General features: G+C 43.4%; 1 protein-coding gene across 1 annotated transcript in view; it reads right to left on the reverse strand.

Annotated features, from left to right (window-relative positions):
- Positions 1 to 10247, reverse strand: part of ALDH1A3 (aldehyde dehydrogenase 1 family member A3) — a 50861-nt gene extending 40614 nt beyond the window's left edge. The window contains exons 1-2 of the mRNA XM_077263355.1: positions 10057 to 10247; positions 7955 to 8059 (exon numbers count right to left, since the gene is read on the reverse strand). Coding sequence (XP_077119470.1) covers positions 7955 to 8059; positions 10057 to 10152 — 201 coding nt within the window. The 5' untranslated portion in view covers positions 10153 to 10247. The remainder of the gene's footprint in view (positions 1 to 7954; positions 8060 to 10056) is intronic.
- Positions 10248 to 11173: the final 926 nt, after the last annotated feature.

The raw sequence follows: 11173 nt of genomic DNA on the forward strand, positions 1-11173 counted from the left end.
ACCATCATCATTGCCTCCAGCACCATCATCATTGCCCCCACCACCATCATCATTGCCTCCAGCACCATCATCATTGCCCCCACCACCATCATCATTGCCTCCAGCACCATCATCATTGCCCCCACCACCATCATCATTGCCCCCACCACCATCATCATTGCCTCCAGCACCATCGTCATTGCCCCACCATCATCATTGCCTCCAGCATCATCATCATCATTGCCACCACCACCACCATCATCATTGCCCCACCACCATCATCATTGCCTCCAGCACCATCATCATTGCCCCACCACCATCATCATTGCCTCCAGCAACATCATCATCATTGCCCCCACCACCATCATCATTGCCTCCAGCACCATCATCATTGCCTCCAGCACCATCATTGCCCCCACCACCATCATCATTGCCTCCAGCACCATCATTACCCCCACCACCATCATCACTGCCCCACCACCATCATCATTGCCTCCAGCACCATCATCATTGCCCCACCACCATCACCATTGCCTCCAGCACCATCATCATCATTGCCCCCACCACCATCATCATCATCATTGCCCCCACCACCATCATCATCATCATTGCCCCCACCACCATCATCATCATCATTGCCCCCACCACCATCATCATTGCCCCACCACCATCATCATTGCCCCACCACCATCATCATTGCCTCCAGCACCATCATCATTGCCCCGACCACCATCATCATTGCCTCCAGCACCATCATCATCATTGCCCCATCACCATCATCATTGCCTCCAGCACCATCATCATCATGCCCCCACCACCATCATCATTGCCTCTAGCACATCATCATCATTGCTTCCCCCACCACCATCATCATCATCATTGTCCCACCACCATCATCATTGCCCCCACCACCATCATCATTGCCTCTAGCATCATCATCATCATTGCTTCCCCCACCACCATCATCATTGCCTCCCTCCACTCACACAGCTTCACACACGGAGACAGGGACACACATGCAGGCATAGACGGACACGCAGGCACACACACACAGACACACACATACAGCCACACACACGCAGGCACACACACAGCACCCACTCACCTCTCCGCACGTTCCCAGCAGCTGCAGCACATCCCGACAACTTTCTGTCTAAAACAGCCACGCTGAATGATGACATCATCCAGCTGCGCTGATTCAGACAGGAAGTGCCGGGCAGGAAGGAGGATGGCGTGGATCCCTGCAGCTCCGCTCTGGTCCCAAGCTGCAGGGATCGCAATCAAGGATCGCCGCCCTTTAGGGGCCCACCTCCGGGTCCCCATTCAGCAGCAGCGGCGGGCAGTGTTAGCCTCAGCCTGCGGCTAACGCTGCCGCCATTAAAGTGAAATGGTATTCACGCCTCTCCATGCCCATGGGGGCGTGGGGAAGTGTGAATATTCATTTCTCTTTAGCAGCGGGGACAGGCTCCTGTCTGTCTGCTGCTCTCTGGCACCAGAAGGGCCCCCCTTGACTCAGGGGCCCCATAGCAGCTGGGTGTGCCGCTATTAGCAACACTCCACTGGCTAGGGGGCCCCAGGAGCAGTGGGGGCCCTAGGCAGCTGCTGGCCAATATGCCAGTAGGTGTCAGTGCCTGGGCCCACCGGAGAATCCTCAGGTCCTCCGGTGGGCCAGTCCGACACTGCCTAAATGTATTAAAGTTTTACTAATTTGGATGAATAATGTAGAAATAAACATAAGAGACAGACAAACTTAAAAACAAATGATAGTTTTTCATAACAAGTCACAGGCTGGCATCATTTGGGATGAAGTTGGCCATGAGTAAACATTTTTCCGCAACAGTCACTAATCTAAAGAAATACTACTCCATTCCCATGGCATTCTACAACATTCCCAGAAAGAATGTTACAGGTAGCGGTCGGTAGCTGTGGGTGAGGTACTTGTCTCTTATGCCCCGACATGCTACATGAAGATAGAGAACCTGGCTGGAAGTGTGGGCTTCATCAATGGTGGCGCATCACCCTTACAGACCACATAATGCTGGTGACTTCGGTTGGCCAAGACCACATATTAAACAGTTCAATGAGGGAGACCACCACTTGAAAATAAACAGTCTTTTACTGAACATAAACTTGGTGGGAACTATGTACAATAGATAGCGAGTGCATAACTTCACAAACATTTCCTTTACAATACGGAGCATCTTTACAAACGTTCTCTCTATTTTTTCCAAGCTTACTTGTTTCTGCCACAAATTTCTCTGTCTTCACTACAACCCAGCCCAGTACTACAGTCCAGTATGTGAAAGTCCTGTACTGCAACCCGCAGTTCCAGGTCCTCTTTTTTCCTTAGGGGAGCTAGTTTGCTAATTTGCCACTATGGCCATTACTTAACTTATTTGCATGCTGGCATCTTGAAACCACTGCCTGGGGCACGCTCTTCATCTCACGTTTCCCTGTTCCGTCCTGGCCTGTTTCCTCTATGAGTTGTAAACTTGAGGCCATACTGTTAGGCGTCCTGTCCCAGAATCTGTCTCTGGTGCATTATTCTGTCCTTTTGTCACTATTCAGACCATAGGTCTTCTTCTGGTGCACACTGGGCCTTATCTAACCTGGCAGAAAACTGTCTCTGTCCCTGCACTTTAGCCCCTGCCATTGTGGGCTAGTCCCAATTAATAACCCTAACTCTCAATACTGTCTGTCAAAATACAACGCTGTCACTAATAACGTTGTTTTTCATGCCTGATAGGTGGTGGCCATATCTATTATTGCTCAAACTAGGTGACAGGTTCCTTTTAAGCCCCAGAAGTGATAGACATACTTATGAACCTGCCCCTGGTTTACCCCAATTTGGTCATGCCACACAGTCTGTAGGATAGGCTACTGTAACTCTTGCTCTCAGAGGTATTCCAGTTCGGTTCTTCAAGAGTGTTTTGGCAATGAGCAACCATGAACAAAGCTAAACTGTTCTATGTTAGCAGACGTCTGTATTCCTCTCTAAGCTGATTCTCCATCCAAGTGCTGATTTGTATCGTGAATAAAAGGAGAGAACTGAATACAGTTGACATGTGCAATTGAAAACTGAGAGCTGATCTGTCCCTGGAGAGCACGGATGTTTCTCCAAGAGGTAAAAGTACCTTTGTGTTATTAAAAAAACATACAAGTACATTAAACAAAGATGATAGAATCACTATATTTTGACCAGGCTCCACCTCACTGTATTTTGGCTTGCAAGTTTTTAAGGGATGACCACGTTCAAAGTCGTCAGACGCTTTTTGTACCTCTCTTTAATGTGCTGGATTCCTTCTTTTCCTTGTTATCAAACTATGTGTGAGACAAACATAAGGTCCACATGTGTCCAGACTACATAAATAGCAAAGAATGAGTTGGAAGTAGAGCTTTGGTCAAAGTTGGAAATTACATTATTACCGGGAGATAGGATGATCTTTTACTCTAAATCTTTACTCATCTGAGGTTCTCTAAGACAGAAGTCTTAAACTTTCTTCCCACAAGCTTCTCCATGCCACAATTCTGGCAGAGTGGTCTCTACTGCTACATAATTTGTAAAAGTTGACACTTCCTCTGCTATATACAGTATACCTGGATCCACAAGGGAGTATATATTCATACAGATAGCACCATATCGTACTCGTAATCGTAAAGAGTGGTAATAAATGGTTTCACAACCAAATAGAACTGTGTTTCAAGTGAAACACCACAGGGCTCTGTGCTGGCCCCAGTGTTCTTCAACATTTTTATAAGTGATCTAAATAAGAGAACTGAATGTAAATTAATCAAAATTGTAGACGATGCAGAGCTATGAGTGATAGCTAACATGAGAGAAGACAGAGAAAGGATTCAGAAGAATCTAGATACGCTTGAACAATGGGCAGCGACTAATAGAATTGTATTTAACAGGGAGAAATGCAAGATTCTACATCTTGGCAAGAAAAATGAAAATGACATCTACAGAATGGGAGGAATAGAACTAAGTAACAACACATGTGAAAAAGATTTGGGTATACTAATAGATCACAGACTGCACATGAGTCAACAGTGTGATGCAGCAGCAAAAAAGGCAAACACAGTTCTAGGATGTATAAGAGAAGCATAGAGTCTAGATCACAGGAAGTAATTATCCCCCTCTACTCCTCCTTGGTCAGTCCTCATCTGGAATACTGTGTCCAGTTCTGGGCACCACATTTTAAAAAAGACATTGAAAAACTGGAGCAAGTTCAGAGAATAGCTAGCAGGATGGTGAACGGACTGTAAAGTATGTCCTACGAGGAATGGTTAAAGGATCTGGGAATGTTTAGCTTGCAAAAAGAAAACTAAGAAGAGACTTAATAGCTGTCTACAAATATCTGAAGGGCTGTCACAGTGTAGAGGGATCATCCATATTCTCATTTGCACATGGAAACACGATGAGCAATGGAATGAAACTGAAAGGGAGAAGATACAGAATAGATATTAGAAAAAACTTTTCGACAGTGAGGATGATGAATGAGTGGAACAAGCTGCAACGAGAGGTAGTGAGTTCTCCTTCAATGGAAGTCTTGAAACAGAGGCTGGACAGAGATCTGTCTGAGATGGTTTAGTGACTCCTGCATTGAGCAGGGGGTTGGACACGGTGACCCTGGAGGTCCCTTCAAACTCTAACATTTTATGATTCTATGATCAATAATGCCAACTTATCCACTTTTTATTGAAATTAATAGTAATACAGGGATATACTGTTGATGCTTGATTGTTTAAGTATTAAACCATGTAAAACTAAAGATATTTCAAAGTGTAACAGAGGTCATAAAGTTCACTTATTTAAAGTAATGGAACATGAAAAATGAAATTTTAGGTACATTTTACTCCCGACCACCTGCATTATCTTCTTCACTATTTCACACTAGAAGGGATATCGTCACCTGCAAATTCCTGGACACTGTATAAGGAGTAAAAGTTGCATTTTGCCATCTGCAGCATAGACACCAACACACTTGGTACCGCTCCACCTTTTTTAATAAACTGCTGTGGCCTCCGTACATGACCTTCCAGGATTAGATACAGTGAACATCATGAATGCTTGTACCACATATTAAAAGGAATCTGTCAACGAGTTTTTGCTATACCACTTAAAAGCAGCATTATGTAAGGGGAGAGACCCTGATTCCAACGATGTGTCACTTATAGGGCTGCTTTCTACAGTTTTTATAACATCCCTGTTTTCTCTCTGCATAACTACCAGTTCTCTGAATGCTGAGCTATTTATAACCCCGCTCACACCACTGATTGGCAGCTTTCTGTGTGCACTGTGTATAGGCAGAAAGATGCCAATCAGTAGTGTGGGTGGTGTTAAACAGAGCTCATGAATATGGAAGATTACATGCAGGTTTACTAGTCCTTCAGTGATATTCTCCTGTTGATAAAACAGTGATTTTAATAAAAACTACAGAACACAGCCGAGTAAGTGACAAATCGCTAGAATCAGGGTCAGTGCCCCTACATTATGTTTCTCTTGGATAAAGTGGCAAAAACCTGGTGACAGCTTCCCTTTAAGTGGTATATCACAGCTACGTATAGCCCTATTGAGCTGCTAGAAGAGCATGCTCTGTGGTTTTCCATAATCTGTATATCACATCTCCTCTATGGTAACATCTGGTCTCCATATACATTGCCTCTTCTCTGGAGGCATCTGCTCTACATATACGTTAGGTCTGGTCTATGGAGAAACTTAAAAAGAAGTATGTGATCCCCTGGAGGGCAGTGTTACAACATAGTGCCAACGTGTAGATAAAGTACTTTTTACACACATCTGAATAGAGAAATCAATGTGATGGACAATGCAATGTGTTCTATTCTGTATTGTGTCATACATATAGATTTCTGAACAGGCATAGAAAGGTTTGGCTTGAGATGGACGCCTAAATTCTAGGCATTGTAATGTCATTAATATAATTTGTCTAATTTTAAAGCAAACATTTGCCTATTTATTACCAATATGTTTTAAGTCTCCTCATCTCGGCATGCTTAACATGTCACTCTCTGCAAAGAGAAATGATACTTCTTGGATCCCTATTTACTACCAAATTACTAAATTCTGAGTCAGTAGAGACGAGCGAGGAGTGGTCCAGTCCTCTTTTCAGGATCCGAATGCAAAGAGTATGTCTTGCTCCAGAGGTCTTGTCCTATCCTTCATTACACAGGTAACTATCGACATTGAGCATTGTACATGTGTAACGTGCAGTTTCTTCTGTGGTGCCCTTGCAGGAAAATTAACATATTAATTTTCAGTCAAATCAACACAGCAAACCATACCGATACACATCTATGATGGAGGGTAAACAGCAAAAGAACACTGAAATATTATAAATCTAAATCCCTGAGGAAGTGGATTCGAATTGCGCGTCGGGGTTGGGGAATGCATGGCAAGCCCATGACCATTGCCCTGCACATTTCTAGGTAATGTGATTTTACTTTTATCTTCTTTACCCTTCTATTTGTTTCCTTCAGTATTGTCACCTTATCTGGAGAAACTCCTTTGGCTGCCACTATGCAAATGCACTTTACATCCTAGCCATTCCCTTCATTGAGCCCAGAGTTTACTTCTGGTAGTTATAAACATGCTCTGTTAGGACTTAGCCTATATACTTACCTCCTGGATGGATCTCACATGCTGTGGGACAACTCAGGGCCTTTTCTCATCTTACCTATGTACACTGTTACTGCATTGGTGGGCTGGTTTACATGGACTATAATGTCAGTCCTTCCCCTATACATTTTTGTGAGGCATCATTGCCATTGTGATTTTATAATTGCACTACTATTATGTTGGCTTAAATAAACATTTGGTTTTATAATATTTCGATGTTCTTTTGCTGCTTATCCCCGTCACAGATGCGTATTGGTATGGTTTGCTGAGTAGATTTGACAACACTTTTATTGTGTTCTGAATCCTACCTTATTATTTAATACTAATTTTCAGGTCTGATTGCCAGGGTCTAAATTTGATTGTCCTAAGCGAACAACCCCTTTAAGATGAACTGATAAAGAACTGCACCTCATGAACAGTAATGAGTAATCATAATATTACACTGGGACAGCAATATATAATATATATTTATTTATTCCATAATATCACAATTACAAAATACCATAAATGGTTAGAATAAATACTATGAGAGAGACCAGACTAATTGGACATACATAGGGGGAAGGGATAGTATAATGGTCCACGTAAGCAAAATCCCCTAATACAGAGACAAGATCAGGCCTCCATTAACAATACTGGTCATAATATGTATAGTCTCCATATAGTACCAATCAGAGCACCTGCCTACACAGTAGTATTGATGAACAACTGGAATTTGTGTCTCAAGAAATAATGATATACGGTAGTTAAATATTCTGGGCAAAAGTAACACATAATAATAAGGACTAGATAGAAAAAATACTGGTGACCATGAATAAAGATGCAGCATATACCGTATTAGATGGTAATATATAGGAACGGTATAAAAAAATATGTAGAATCGAGAGTCCTCAGTGGTTGATACCTTTTATTGGCTAACTGAAAAGATGGTAACAAATTGCAAGGAACGGTATAATAAGTCCAAGTGGTAGAAGAAATAAAAACAATGTATATAGATGGTACCTAGTATGTCACAGATACAAATTGATAAAGCAATTGTACAGAAATGTAAAGCAGATAGCCCGATAGGCCATCTATATTTTATGACATGATGTAAGTATGGTGAAGCTGATGAAAAGAAGGAATAACAGGCACCCAAGAACATCAGCATGGGTTTCACCAACACTGGGCTTTGTCAGGAGATGTAAGGCTTCTGGGTCCTTTTGGGCAACTCTAGCAGTAACTTAACTTTGCCTTAGTTTGGGTTGTATTTGCTTGGGGATGTTTTAGATCATATTTTGGAGGTTCCTGCAGGTTTTATATGATAACACACTGGTTTTGAGTTCCCCCGCTCACCTTGTCTGCCTCCTGCACATCACAGATCTTCTTGCCAGTGGCCGGGTTATACACTGGGAATGTCGTTCCGCTCATTGATTGGTGCCAGTCATTATTGAGGAATATCTAAATGAAAGAACAGATATACCAGCTGTATATGACTATATGGCACACAGAGACGTAATAATCACATAATATGTCACACATACATAAATATGCTACAGACATCTATGAAGCAGCCCTGCACACAGCACTGAATGCTAATACTCTACCCCTATTACACAGGCAGTATCGTGCCGATGGCATGTCACCTATCGCCCACAGCACAATGACAAATAGTGCCGCCTGATTAGATCTATATATCGCAATCATTCTAAATCAAGCTATCTAGTTGACAGTAGAAAACACCTGTAAATTACCTGCACTGGCAAACTTGTCTATGCCGATCAGTCGTTACATTGACGGGTGAAGGACATTAACATCAGCAAGTTGCACAGTGATTTGTTAGCGCGACTTGTCTGAGCATTGCTGTCGCATGACGCGTCTGAGCCTAAATGTTTCGCTACCTGAAGCGAAAAATGTTCGATAGCATTATGTGATAGCACCAACATAATGTAGGCTGTTGTCGGCAGTAGTCAGCACTCTGTATAGGAAGCAGCAGACACAGCCTGGATAGAGAGCTGAGCATGTAATAAGCTGCCAGATATGTAAACCATTGCCTCTTAGTATTCAATGTAACATTTACCTACTAATCCTGTGCTATGTGACTTGTCTGCTCCATGAACTGCGCTATAGCCCATTATTTTCCATTATGTGTGTATATATATATATATATATATATATATATATATATATATACATCTAGAAACAGGCACATCGGCACACACACAAGTTTTAAGAGTATTGGTATAATTGTGAAATTAGTGTATGTGCTGATCTGCCTGTTCTATATCAATAAGATTCTGCATTTTATATATATATATATATATTTATTTATATACACACACAGATAACTCTATTCGTATAGAGACAGGCAGACCAGCACATACACTAAGTTCATAAATATAAATATATATATACGGTAATCCGCACGGCTCTAGAGATACATATTAAAAAACACGTTGGGTTCTTTGTATCATCGCCGGATGTATCTTGCACACAGGCTATAGTCACTTACATCATATTTTATAGTATATCAGCAATACAGAGTCCTGACAGCAATTCTCATTACATCGAAGCCTAATGATCAGTTATTTGTTATTGTATAATGAGCCATCCACATCTTATTTATGTTATTGAGATTAAGCTGATTTGTGCGGGTTTAGAAACATTTTACAAAACATTTACATTAATTCAATGAAACTTTTAAGTGACAAATAGGGGACAGACAATCTTGTGCTGGTAAATACATTTTAGGATGATTACCATGGGTTATCATATCTGAAGAAAGTTATCCTGGAAAGCAATTTTGATTTCTTGCTTATACTCGTACATGTCACAATTATCATTGAAAATATAGACCCTCATATCCTCAAGTGTTGTCTGCTTGAGAAAAATGATCTATCTATCTATCTATCTATCTATCTATCTATCTATCTATCTATCTATTATCTATCTATTATCTATCTACTATCTATCCATCCATTTGCTGTCTGGCTATATATTATTATATAATTATATAATTTTTATTCATTTGGTAAAGTGTATATATATATATATATATATATATAGATAGATCGAAAGATAGACAGATATACACACACTCCAACTATATACTATGAGGAGCACATCAGGTCACATCTCAGTACTCATACAGTAAAAAAGCACATAGGTAACAGAGTTTATGATATATGTTTATATTTATATACTCACACACTATGTTTGTGATTGAGTTTCTTCATATATGACTTCCAATGGTGAACAACCTAAAATTTTGTTTACCAGCAGGAGATTGTCGTCCCCTATTTGTCACAAGTTTCACTGAACTGATATAAATATACATGTACATATGATAGGAACTAATATAAATGTTTAGTAAAATGTTTCTGAATCCCTTGTCTGCACTGCACAAGCAGCACGGCTCTCCTTCCCCCAGGTGCTGATGCAGCAGAGCCGGGTGTTACCTGGGTGTGCAGGATCTCCAGGTTGGGGATGGGTCGGGGCAGCGCTGGGATCTTCTTGTCGGACAGTCCATTCTCTATGGTGCCATTGCTGGTCATGATAGCGGAGAGGGCAGGAGGTGTCCTTATACCCTGGTGCTGCTGCTGCTGCTGCCGGTCTCCTGGTCTGCGGACTGTGGCAGGGCTCCTCTCCCTTTAATAACACAAGTTCAGAGGCATCCTGACATAGGAGAAGACAGGGATGTGATTGGATGGAGGAGCTGCACCTCCACACCCTCACCAGCCCCTCACTGCTTCCTATCACAGTGATAAGACTCCTACAGCAGAGACATGACTGTGCGCTGGTCCGTGCTCTCTGTGCGCTGCTCCATGCGATCTGTGCGCTGCTCCGTGCTCTCTGTGCGCTGCTCCATGCGATCTGTGCGCTGCTCCGTGCTCTCTGTGCGCTGCTCCATGCGATCTGTGTGCTGCTCCGTGCGCTCTGTGTGCGATCTGTGCGCTGCTGTGTGCGCTCTGTGTGCTGCTCTGTGCGCTGCTCCGTGCTCTCTGTGCTGCTCAGTGCGATCTGTGTGCTGGTCCGTGTGCTCTGTGCGCTGCTCTGTGCGCTCTGTGCGCTGCTCCGTGCTGCTCTGTGCGCTCTGTGTGCTGCTCTGTGCGCTGCTCCGTGCGCTCTGTGCGCTGCTCTGTGCTGCTCTGTGCGCTGCTCTGTGCTGCTCTGTGCGCTGCTCCGTGCGCTCTGTGCTGCTCTGTGCGATCTGTGTGCTGCTCCGTGCGCTCTGTGCGCTGCTCCGTGCGCTCTGTGTGCGCTGCTGTGTGCGTTCTGTGTGCTGCTGTGTGCGCTCTGTGCGCTGCTCCATGCTGCTCTGTGCGCTGCTCCGTGCTCTCTGTGCTGCTCCGTGCTCTCTGTGCGCTGCTCCATGCGATCTGTGTGCTGCTCCGTGCGCTCTGTGTGCAATCTGTGCGCTGCTGTGTGCGCTCTGTGTGCTGCTCTGTGTGCTGCTCTGTGCGCTGCTCCGTGCTCTCTGTGCTGCTCAGTGCGATCTGTGTGCTGGTCCGTGTGCTCTGTGCGCTGCTCTGTGCGCTCTGTGCGCTGTGTGCGCTGCTCCGTGCTGCTCTGTGC

This window comes from Ranitomeya variabilis, chromosome 5, assembly GCF_051348905.1.
Source record: "Ranitomeya variabilis isolate aRanVar5 chromosome 5, aRanVar5.hap1, whole genome shotgun sequence".
NCBI lineage: Eukaryota > Metazoa > Chordata > Amphibia > Anura > Dendrobatidae > Ranitomeya > Ranitomeya variabilis.